The 12,663-nt window shown below is 40.7% G+C and overlaps 1 protein-coding gene across 1 annotated transcript in view; it reads left to right on the forward strand.

Moving 5' to 3' along the window:
- cwc22 (CWC22 spliceosome associated protein homolog) overlaps nt 1–12,663 on the forward strand; it is an 83,543-nt gene that overhangs the window by 13,533 nt on the left and 57,347 nt on the right. Inside the window, exon 2 of the mRNA XM_048598772.1 lies at nt 5,290–7,802. Within this exon, the coding sequence (XP_048454729.1) occupies nt 5,290–7,802 (2,513 nt within the window). The remainder of the gene's footprint in view (nt 1–5,289; nt 7,803–12,663) is intronic.

Genomic DNA, 12,663 nt, shown 5'->3' on the forward strand with positions numbered 1-12,663 from the left:
CACTTTGTTAGAATGTCCTGCCATCCTCAAGAATTTTTGGACAAAGTTTATTTTTTTGTACCTGCAGACTCTAGATCTGTGTTAGCATTGCTTCCATTGTACTTTCTTTCAAAATACATCACAAACACTTAGACTGGACAAATGAAATTTAGTACAGTTATGTGTATATGTTATGATTATCGGCGAGATTGGATCCCAGACTGAAATTTTATTCTGAAAAGGATGCAATTTTCTACAGTTTTATGAACAATAAAACAGAATTTTTCTTGCACAGAAGTTCAAAATACGTACTTTGAAATGTACAGTTACACATATACGGTGGGTTCTGTTTTGATGCGATAGTTGTGTTCCTGTGCAACATTGCATTTTTGAAAATTGCACTATAGAAATAATAGGTCCTACGGGAAAAGTGGGGTTAGGAAAGATCACCGGAAAAAAAATCACTCAAAAGCCCAACCCAAAGGAGGCACAATTTGAATAAATGTTTAATTCGTATCTAATAATAAAATAAAAGTAAGTTTAACATTTTACTTTGAAATAATGTGAAGATGACTTGATGAGGGAGGTGGTTGCACTGTACCTCTCAGAAAACACTTCACGACCAAGCCCACAAAAATGATCATGTGATGCTGTTGCGGAGACATTGTAAGTATTCACGACAAAGCCTGTGAAATGATCAGGTGATGTCAGTGCGTACTTCGCGCACCGATAGATTTCTGTTATAGCCAACACAAGTTTACATTTTAGACATAGCATTCCGCGTTCATCAATCGCATTACAATTTGCGTTGACAGAACGCGCATTACAGCAGAATCGACTGTATAAATCCCACAACCTACATCACTTAAAAACCATAATCCTGGCAGGGAGCCTTTTGGAGCTCCAAAATATCTATTATGGTTGCTGCTTTCTGTCAGTAAGCCTGCTTTTCTTATCCAAGTTAAAATTGACACTCCGATTTCACTAGTCACAATTTTGTTAACTTATCTTTTTTATATTTCAGTTTGTTTCAAATCCATGTAGTCACTGCATTTTTTCACCAACATTCTATGTTATTTCACCAAAAAAATTACATTAGATTATTGAAGAACAGTCTGCCATTTTCAAGCTGTGCTGTTAATGCTTAATAGATTCAGACCTCTCCAAGTGCTTGTTGACCTTCTACCCTGGTGCTGTTACTGATGATAAAATGACATTGTTCCCCCCCCCCCCGGAAAAAGATAGGAAAGGAAGAGAGGGAAGTGTGTTACCAATACTCATTGATACTGACATCCTTCCTTAACCTCTTTGGGCACTTTGTATTCCTGAATACCAAGTGCTAGTCCTCACCAATGTTAACTCTCATATCCACAAACACTACTGCATCATTGTTGCGAAGGTAGGTAAAATACATGTGGATTGGGCAGGATGTTAGATTTTGGTGCTTTTAAAAATATTGATGTTTATATAATGAGGGGGGTAAGAGTACACGGTCCCTTTAAAAGATGATTTTGTTTTCTAAGCTTGGAGATTTTTAATAAATTTACAGGTTCACAGAGAGCTCCTGAAATTGAAACATTGTATCAAAAGGCTTATGGTTAGAAACCCAGGCAGTAGTCGTCTTTTGTTAACAAGGCAACCAATTTGAATATCAGCCAATTAATTTTTACCAGGCACTTTAAAACTAAAAACCAATTGGTCTTAGGTTTTGGTAACCTAGGACCAATCCTATTGTAAGAAATTAATAGGTCATCGAGGGTATAAAAGAAGAGGGCATTTGAAAATTGGTGTGAGAGCAAACTGCAATCTGAAGAGAAACTCACTGGCTCTCAGAGTAAGTACCATCTAAATAAAGGTACTATGACACTCTTAGCTAATATTCCTGACACAAGAATTTGACGGAGAAAGGTGTTCCTGACTGGAGAACAGCGGAGAAGGCAAAGAACATTCCAGAAGACTTATCCTGGCTGTAATTTTTGAGAGAGTTAATTTTAATTTATTTTTGTTATTACTTTGGTTTATATAAGTGGGACTTTTATTTATTGGAACAGCATACCATTAAAATTTGGTTTTATTCGGGAATAGTCGGCAGTTAAGGGGGAATTGTTTGGTTTGTTAGTCGTTTTGTTAATTTGTTTACTGTTGGAGTTAGATAAATAAATTGTTATTTGTTGATTGTGAAGTGAGTAGCAGGGATTTCTTTCATGTAACCGCTCCTTTATAACAAATTGCGGGAGTGAGAGGCAGGTTATACCACTTTTCACGCTTCCTTCAACAGACAGCAAGGCAAGGCGAGCTTCTCGGGATGTTTCGGTTTTAGTTAGCAGAGGGGGACAGATCTCCGCTTTGTAACACCATAATTATCAATGTTGTTCACCAGACTTTGTGCACTCACTTACATGTATTCGTCACCTTTCCTTGTGTTCTTCATCGTCCTTCGTGGTCTCTTTCTGTCGAAAATATGACTGTATCTTGACTACAACTATCCAATGCTGTTGCATGTTTATACGCTTTATTTCTCTTTTCTGCTTCTCAATGTTCATGCCCACCTCCAAGACAATTTTAACCCTTTCCAGCTGCATTAATGAATCTCCCCATGGCAGCATGAATTTCAGCCCTGTGGAGGTGAAACTATCTGTATAGGTAAGGCCCCAATGCCAAAGAACCTATACCACACCTCCCCCAATGTGTCCATGTACACATAGCACATCATGCCTTGAGTTATGATTTGATGCAGTCTGATTTTCTGCTTCTACTTTCACTCGTGCATGACGATGGGAGTAATCCAGAGACGATGACCTTTTTGTGGTCCTGACTTTTTAAGTTCCTGAGTTCCTGAAATCTAACCATAAAAAATGAATATCTTAAATCAGTACTGATGTGTGCCAGAACCTTTACGTCAGTTCTTTTCCTCAAGCAAAAGTATCTGAACCTTAATTGCAATAGTTTTTATCCTGGCATCAGGGAGGTAACATGCCATGCAGGGTTCTAGTAGTTTTAATCAATTTGTTTAGAAATGTCATGATCCACCAGTGGAGTGGGTGGGACTTGAACCCATTCTGGCCCAGAGATAAGGAAACTACCCACTGTGCTACCAAAGCCCCAAGCTTTTTGGAATGGACATTTCTTTAATATTTGTATCATCTGTCCACCTAACTGTGAAGTCCCCAATAACAGCTTTTCAATTCTTCACTATTCCTTCAGATGCAGTCCCTTCTCCATTGGTCCCATGTTCTCGGAGTCATTCTTCAAGATATTATCACTCCCTCCATTCTCTAAATTTACTTATGCCAACAGTCTCCAGTGCTGAAAGTGAAAAATTCACTTTAGAATCTGATTGTTTTGTTTCTGTTTCCCTGCCTCCTTGGAACCTGATGGTGGTGCTGTGTTACCACTTTGGATATAAAAGCAAATTCACAATACATTGTTTACATATGCATTTATTGGCCTCACTGGGTGATTTTTATTCAGTAAAGTACGTCAGTAATTTTTCTTGATCTACCAATAATTTTAATTGTTTGGGTATACTGTATGTTAGGATTTTTGCATGGAGGTGTATGTAGATCAGTAAACTTGTAGTAGTGTTGATTCTGTTCATTGTTGGCATTTAATGTGAATAGTTGTATTGTGTTTCCTACAAGGACACCAACTTTGGAAGAAAGTGATTCCCTCCCCTCATCACTTCCCAATCCATGTACTAGATTTGCAAGCTATGCCGCGGTTGTCTTGGGAGAAAATAAATGGATGGTTTCGGTTCAAGTTAAAGCATACAGTGTAAACTTGTTTCTGAGTTTAAAAAAAATTAAGATGACTATAAGTACGTTTTTAGACAAGGAAATATATCGTTTATGTAGTGCAGTGATAGTTCTCAGTATATTGAAGATTGTCGTGCTTTCCTGCAAATGAATGACTTGCTTGGTTTAGTTTCTCTGTTTCCATTAAGGCAGACGTGCAGTGCAGATTGCCACAATCAGGATTGGACAAAGCGTTCAATTAGTCTGCTTTGGGTATTGTATGATTGAATTGATGTTAGCCAGGCAGGACGCAAGAGAACCGGTTATGCACTTTCGGTAGTGCCTGAATATGTGGACAGTACCTCAGTTCGTCCTTTTTTTAGAAAGATGATGACTGTGACAATGCAGTGTGCCTGCAGTACTGCACTAAACTGTCAATCTAGATTATGTGCTGAAGTTTTAATGGGATTTGAACACACAGGTTTTGGTCTTGAAGGCAAGAATGCTGCCACTGAGTGAAGTTGCTAAATTTTTGTACATAAAAATCATTGTTTTATTCCAGATATGAGAAAAGATGCCCTGGAAAAAGTATGGTTTGATCTGCTTGTTGTTTGATTACATACATATTTTTACACAGATCTTTGCTTTGACCTTTTTTTTTTGTTTTGCAATTCACATGCAGTCATTGTGTAATAGCAGTTCAGTCTTGTGTCATAAGTCCAAATACAAGACAGCCTTTGCATTTTATAGTTCAAAAGAAACTCATAATCACTCTCGTGGATGTATATGGGTACTAAATGATATCTCATGATCCCACCACAAGTTATGTTACATTGAGTAGTTCATTTATTGGAAAGTCCCTGAATTTGAGGTTGTAATCTGTCCAACTGTGTTTTAGCATGGAAACAAATATATTTTTCTTGTAAAGATTTTCATACACAAAGTAAATGCTAGGCTAAAAGAAGTTATTCACCTCGAATTTGCTTTTGCTATGCTTGTCCACCTGGTCCCAGGATGCATATCTAATGTTCAATGGAGGAGACTGGATGGCAGGTGAGTATGTTATCCTGAGTTAAGTTACCATGGTGTTCTCGTTGATGTAATGAATTCTGTTTTGCTGTCTTACTCTGACAATTGTATATAAAACCAATTTGAGCAGGTCACCTAATTGTTTGTCATTCTGCTGTACCTCAGTCATAATTGTTTCGAATTTTGTTTAAATTATGAATATCCAGGTAATCTCAAAGACAAAAGCTGTAAAGATCAATCTGGATGAAAACCTCCTTTTATGTAGTAAAGTGCTGAATTCTCAAAGGTTTCACGTTATGGTGGATTTATACATTAACTGTTTGCATTGAATGCGTTCAGAACTGAGGCTATGAATATGACACTTCATTAAATAATTAGAGCTTTATTGTCCATCTGATCATGATTCAGTTAACCAGAATATAACGCTAATATACCATGTCCAAAACAAAAAGTTGATCTCAAGAAAGAAATGTGTTAGTTTTGCCAGGATTTGTATTCTACAAAAGTTATTGCGAGTATTTTATGGAACTCTCTTTTCTCTCCCCAGGGACAGTAGCAGTGACAGTGATTCCAGCTCATCCAGTAGCAGCAGTGACAGCAGTAACAGCTCTTCCAGCAGCAGTTCAAGCAGTTCAAGTGGAAGCAGCAGCAGCAGTAGTAGCAGCAGTAGTGATAGTAGTAGCAGGAGTTCCTCTTCAAGTCCTCAGGACAAAAGAGGTAGATCACCAAGGAATGCCAGCCGGAGAAAAGAGGAAAGGCACTTGGAAAGAAGAGACAGAACTTTTTCACATGGGGACCATCGAGCGAGAGTATCGGAGCGTGAAAGAAGGGATGAAAAGCCGACCATCAGAGAAGAGAGAAGCTCAAATCTCAAACAGTTGAGCTGGTCAAAGGAAAGACGACCAGAGAATGATAAAAGACGACGTTCTCCAGAAAGTTCTTGGAAAGAACCTTCAAGAAGCCATAGTCCTCAGGAGGTAAGGCGAAGATACAGTCCAGATTCAAGGAGCAAAATTGGGGATGATAGGAATAGAAGGTCCAAAAGAAAATCTAGTAGTCCTTCTCCCAGACATCAAAGAAGGGAATACAGGTCCAGCTCCAGAAGTCCTTATCGGTCATCAAGGAAGGAGAGTACAACTTCAAAATTTAATAGATCAGAGAAATCTGATAGCTACAGAAGAAGCCCAGAGAGTCGGGACAAAAGAATACTGAAGGACACTCGTTCAACAAGTAACAAGAGTTCTTCGCAAGTAGAAGAAAGTACACATCGAGGCCAAGCGAGAAACTATAGCTCTCCAAGGTCAAGACGGTTCCATTCTAGTGTCGAATCAAAAGAGAAAAGCAGAGATAGCAGAAGTCGAAAATCGGATAGCTCATCTCGTAGCCCTCCCGAAGAGGATTTCAAAATTTCAAAGTATCCTGATTCACATTGTTCAAATGTTAGACGTGACTCCCAAAAATATAGTAGATTAGTTGAATCAGACTCTGGGAGAAGCAAAGAAGAATGTATTGTTACACAAGGAAGTGGGAATGCTTCTCAAAGTCCAGACAGCCATGAACCAAGCACTCGATTGTCAAGTTGTAAAAAACAACCACAAACTGCAGTGCACTCTGCAACAGATTCCAGAAATAATAGCCCTGAAAGTACAAAGCAAAAATCTCCAAGTCCCTCTTCAAAAAGTCGAGCTGATGAGCGTGAATGTACTCCTCATGAGCAACAACAAAAAAAGGATGGGTCACCCTGTTCAAGCGTAAAAGAAACGCAAAAGTCAGAGTCTGGAAGTCCCAGATCATCCCACAATGAAATTACTGATTTTAAAAACAACAGAACTGTTCTGCCAGATAGTCTAGAAGAAAGTAAAACCTTTACAGCGCAGGGAGAAGATCACGGAAAACCAAACCCTGATCCAGGAAAAGAAAATCAGCCTGAAAGTATTCATTCCACAAGGAAAACTACTCTGTCCTGCTCTGCCACAAGTTCTGGGAAAGATTTGTCTACAAATATCAGTAATAGTGAATCAAAATGTCACGATCCTAACTTGGAGAACAGTAAAAACGATAGGAGTAGAAACTCCTCTAAAAGCTCAAGACGAAGATCATCCAGTTCATCGTCGTCATCGTCATCGTCGTCCTCTTCGTCATCCTCCACGAGCTCTTCTTCATCATCTTCATCATCCACATCATCATCTTCGACATCCAGTGAAGAAGAAAATAATGATAAACCAGGGTCTGATTCAGAGCCATGTATGTCATTGCACCAAAATGAAAAAGGAAGTAATTGTGAGAGTATACCTCTGCACACAAATGCAAATCATGAGAGAAGAAGTCAAGATGGAAAAGAAGAGCAGCGGTTTCAAGATTTAGAATCATCAAATGAAAAAAGGATGCTTTGTCTTCCAGATAGTACTGGCAGGATACCATCTCGAAGTCATAGCCCTTTGGAAGAGCAATCCCAATGTCTAAATACATGTGATACAATATATGGAACTTTGGTATCTGCTAAAGAAATGCACAGTGCTGATGAAGTATCTTCAAGTGAAAAGAAACCTGATGATAAAACTGATCTGGGCTCCCCACAATCTTCACCAGCTAGGGTTACACCTAGTTCTGAAAAAAACAAGTCTCTGTCAGATACAGAAATAATAGATGAAAGGAGCTGTCAGAAAATCAGTACTGAAAATAAGGAACCAGATAGCACTTTGTCATCTGACCCAACAGATGACAAGAGCCTGCAAACCATTGAGAGCTCTGAGGTAGGAAATTCAAATATCCAGAGTCCACACATATCCAGTCAAAGACAGCAGAGTCCCCTTTTGGACAGTGCAGATGGAAAGGAACAAACCAGTCTTCAGAGAAAGAGGCAAAGGTCATCTTCTTCTGAAGGGATGATTGGTTCTGGCTCTGGACCTGAAAGTCCAGTGGAACCTCCTCACAAAATGACTTTTAAATCCAGCAGTCCTGTCCCTGGTTTGAGGGAGGCACCAGAATCTTCTCATGCAGCTTCATCACAAGAGCAAGAACCTGAGGAAAAAGAGAGAAAAAGATCAAGGAACTCGTCAGGTACAGTGACATTCTCATTTAATGACTAATTGAACATGTGAAATTGAATGATTGAATAATTGATCTTTGGGAACAATGGGCCTGAATTAGGGTTTGTATTTGAAATTGAGAGTTAAATCAATGTTTGTGCTAATTTAAACTGTTCGAGGACGAGAGCAGCAGAGGAAATCAAATAACACTTAAACCCATTTGATTTTGTCTTCGTTCCCATTGTTATCTTGGACTGAGACTTCAACTCTGGAACAATTGCTACAAATTGTAGGGTAGTCATTGTAACACCGCTATTGAAAAAAGGATGCAGGGAGAAAACCGTGAATTATAGACCAGTAAGCCCGATGTCAGTAGCGGGGAAAATGCTAGAGTCTATTATATAAGGTTTAGTAGATGAGCACTTGGAAAACAGTGACTGGATTGGACAGACTCCACATGGTTTTATGAAAGGGAACTTGTGCTTCACAAATCTACTGGAATTCTTCCAGTTTGTAACACCTAGAGTTGATGAAGGGAGCCCATGAATGTGGTTTCTTTGGAATTTCAGAAGGCTTTTGACAAAGTCTCACATCTGAGATCAGCATGCAAGATTGAAGTGCGTGGGATTGGGGGTAGTGTGTTGAAATCGATTAGAAAACTGGGTGGCAGGCAGGAAACAAAGGATAGCAATAAATAGGTTTCTTTATAAATGGCAGGCAGTGACTAGTGAGGTACTGCAAAGAACAGTGCTGGGACCTTAGCTACTCACAATATATATGAATGATTTAGTTAAGGGATCAAAATGTAAGATCTCTAGATTTGCAGATGAGATAAAGCTGGGTAGAAGAATGAGCTGTGAGGCGTGTGCAGAGATGTTGTAGTTTGATTTGGGCAAACTAAGTGAATGGGCAAATGCGTGGTAGGTGGAGTATAATGTGGATAAATGAGAGGTTATCTACTTGGGGAGCAAAAGCATTATTGTCATTCTACATTATAGAAGCATTATACATTACACTGACATTATGCAAAACCAGTCATTCTATATATTTTTGGCTGAGTTAGTCCCTTTCCGCTTTTGATATTGTGACTGGAAATAGGTATGGTGTTCATGTTGGAAGTGTTAACTTTCAAACAACTAAGGCTTTTCAAATAAGATGTGCAAAAGCATATCAATTCCACCTTGCACTGTAAGTTGATTCATGGGTAAAAGCTCAGTCTTTTTTGCGTGATCAACTTCGTTCAGAGTTAGACCGAGCATATACAGGTGTGCTGTTGACCTACACTTTTATTCAACTGTCCCAAAGGATGTATGTTTGAACTGTGTTTGATGATTATTCTCCGAGAGCCAATTTTGTCATGTTTTTAGCTTCTGTTCAAACTTGTATAAAAACCAAGGCCAAAACTTTACCTTTGGAATTTATTAAGATAGAAGTGTAACTTGAGCCAATTATGACCCTCAAAATCACAAACGCACAATCGTTGCTTTATTAAGATTGGAACCTTGATTCAAGCCATATAAAGATTTTTTTTTTGTAAGATAGCTTCTTACGACAATCTCTATCAAAATTAGTAACGTAAAATTCCGTCTTCCAGTTGATAGCTCAGAGGATGACATGACAAAGTTTCATTAAACAAGCAGACTGAAGTATTTTTGGATCAGCACCTTGCACTTTAAACGAGAAGAAAGTATTTTCGTTTTTAACTTTTTGCACAACCTAAAAACCCACTTGACATTTCAGCGTAGTATATAAAGCATCTCACACGACACCGCCTGCCATTTATAAAGAGACACATTTATTCCTATTCTTTGTTTCCTGCCTGTCACCCAGTTTTCTATCCATTTCAACACAGTACCCCCAGTCCCATGCACTTCAATCTTGCATGCTGATCTCAGATGTGCGACTTGGTCAAAAGCCTTGTAAAATTTCAAAGAAACCACATCCATGGGCTCCCCTCATTAGCTCTAGCAGTTACCTAATATTGACCCAAAAATAATCATTTGATTTTCTTGGACCCAGTCAAAGAGATTCCTATTTTCTAAGGGTTTACTTCAATTTCTTTTGCAATGTGGCAGCTCTTAAGCTTAGAATTATCTCAAAGTTACACACATCCTCCAACCATGTTTCAAATCCTAATAAATTTGTTCTTTCCAGATGCGAACTCCTTGTTGTACTGCTGTTTCATGAACCTTTCAATTTCTATTTGCTCTCTCTCCCAAAATTTGGCAGATTATCTAAAAGTTTTATTGCAAGACCCTCGGAGAGACCAGTTTTCTGGGATATGTATTGGAAATCTTTCCTCTCTCAAAGCCCATCTCCATGGCAATATGAATGACTGGGGCCTTGTATCAAATGTACATGTTGACTAACAATTCTTTCGACTTATAACTTTATTGTATGTCCATAACTTTTCGATGGACAGTTTAAGGAATAACTTAATCCATTATGCTCAGTTCCTTCCTGGAACTACAGTTAAAAACAGGCTGTTTGCCCAGCTGGTGCTTTTGCTCCACAAGAGTGACACCCCTGCCCACCTTTCCGTTCCACTTGACCTGATGCTGTCAACTTACTCTTCCATTCCTTTCTCTTTCATCTGCTAATGTAATTTGTCTTTCACGTGCATCCACATAACTCACGATTACAGGTTTTTTCCACATCATAATCAATCTGTGAGTAAAGATGTTTCTCTGAAATAGACTGTTGGATTTAATGACTTGATCCTCCTAGTTTCTCCCCATGTTTACCCTTTCAAACCCTTTGATCTTTTACTCAGCCTCCTCTTAAGTCATTCCTCAGTTTCTCATTTCCAGAGAGAAACTCACATGGTCAGCCTTTCCCAGCACAGTAAACTCTTTTTGATCTGGCGCACACAGAGAATGGAGTCGGTGTCAGATATATCAATGTGCCAGTTGAATGAATACTGTCAACGAGATTTGATGAAAAAGAGACAGAGAGAGGCAAACAAATGATCAGTTCCCAGAGCAAGGAATTGTGCTCTTGTTAGTAACATGAGAATTCTTGATAAATTCTGGAGACTGTAGTCGTAAACTTTCATTTCTGTTATCATGCTTGAAAGTCTTTTTGCACCTTTTCCAGACTGGTGCCTTGTCTTTCACGAGTGGTGCAGGGAAGGGTGAGGGTGGACTGAGCAGTGTACAATATTACAAATGGTCTAAACTGAGTTCTATGATGTCAACTAAAAACCAAAAGAACTGCGGATGCTGTAAATCAGGAACAAAAACAAAGCTGCTGGAAAAGCTCAGCAGGTCTGGCAGCATCTGTGGAGGAGAAAACAGAGTTAACGTTTCGGGTCCGGTGACCCTTCCTCAGAACTGATGGTGGCTGGGAAAACGTCAGTTTATATGCAGAAAATAGGGAGGTGGGTGGGGTAGGGAGTAAACGATAGGATAGAGCCCAAAGAGAGAGAGAGACAGTTGGACAGACAAAGGAGTTGCTAACGATCAGGCTGGGAGGGTGAATAGTTGTTAGTGGGGACTGTTAGTGACTAACAACAGGGGGTGTGTAGTGGCAGGCTATGTGGTAACAAGGCCTGGTGTGTGGGGTGGGAGGCTGGGACATGGGAGAGTTTAGGCCCTAAAATTATTGAACTCAATATGGAGTCCGGAGGGTTGTAGGGTCCCCAAGCAGAAAATGAGGTGTTGTTCCTCCAGGTTGCGTTGGGCTTCACTGGAACACTGCAGCAAGCCAGAGTCAGAGATGTTGGTCAGGGAGCAGGGTGGTGCATTGAAGTGGCAGGCAACAGGTAGTTCAGGGTCTTTTTTGCAAGCAGAACGTAGATGTTCTGCGAAGCGGTCGCCAAGTCTACGCTTCGTTTCCCCAATGTAGAGGAGACCACATTGTGAGCAGCGAATGCAGTAGACTAGATTCTTGGAAGTGCAGGTGAAGTGTTGCTTCACCTGGAAGGTATGTTTGGGCCCTTGGATACTGGGGAGGGAGGAGGTAAATGGGCAGGTGTTGCACCTTCGCCGGTTACAGGGGATCGTGCCGTAGGGCTGTGGGGAGGTGTTAGGGTGAAGGAAGTGTGGACCAGGGTGTCCCAGAGGGAACGGTCCCTGCGGAAGGTGGACAAGGGAGAGGAGGGGAATGTGTGTCTGGTGGTGGCATGTTGCTGGAGGTGGCGGAAATGGCGTCTGATGATCTTCTGGATGTGGATGCTGGTGGGATGGTAGGTGAGGATAAGGAGAATCCTATCACTGTTCCGCGAGGGAAGAGAAGGGGTGAGGGCAGACGTGCGGGAGATGGGTCAGACCCGATTGAGGGCCCTGTCGACAACAGAGCTGGGGAATCCTCGGTTGAGGAAGGTGGACATTTCGGAGGCTCCCTTGTCGAAGTTGGCCTCATCTGAACATATGCGACGGAGACGGAGGAACTGAGAGAATGGGATGGAGTCTTTACAGGAAGTGGGGTGTGAGGCTGTATAGTCCAGGTAGCTGCGGGAGTTGGTGGGTTTGTAATGGATATGAGTCTAACCCCAGAACTGGAAACAGAAATGTCGAGGAAGGGAAGGGAGAAGTCAGAGATAGACCAGGTGAAAGTGAGGGCAGGGTGGAAATTGGAGGCTAAATTGATGAAGTTTTCCAATTCCGGACTAGAGAGGGAAGCAGCACCGATGATATCATCGATGTATCGGAGAAAGAGTTGTGGGTGGGGGCCGGAATAGGACTGGAACAAGGAATGTTCCACGTACTCCGCGAAGAGACAGGCATAACAAGGGCCCATGCGGGTACCCATGGCAACCCCTCTTACCTGAAGAAAATGAGAGGAGTTGAAAGAGAAGTTGTTGAGGGTGAGGATAAGCTCAGCCAAGCGGAGGAGGGTGGTGGTAGGTGGGGATGGTTCAGGTCTTTGCTCCAGGAAGAAGCGGAGAGCCC

Source organism: Rhincodon typus, chromosome 7 (assembly GCF_021869965.1).
Source record: "Rhincodon typus isolate 14 chromosome 7, sRhiTyp1.1, whole genome shotgun sequence".
Lineage (NCBI taxonomy): Eukaryota > Metazoa > Chordata > Chondrichthyes > Orectolobiformes > Rhincodontidae > Rhincodon > Rhincodon typus.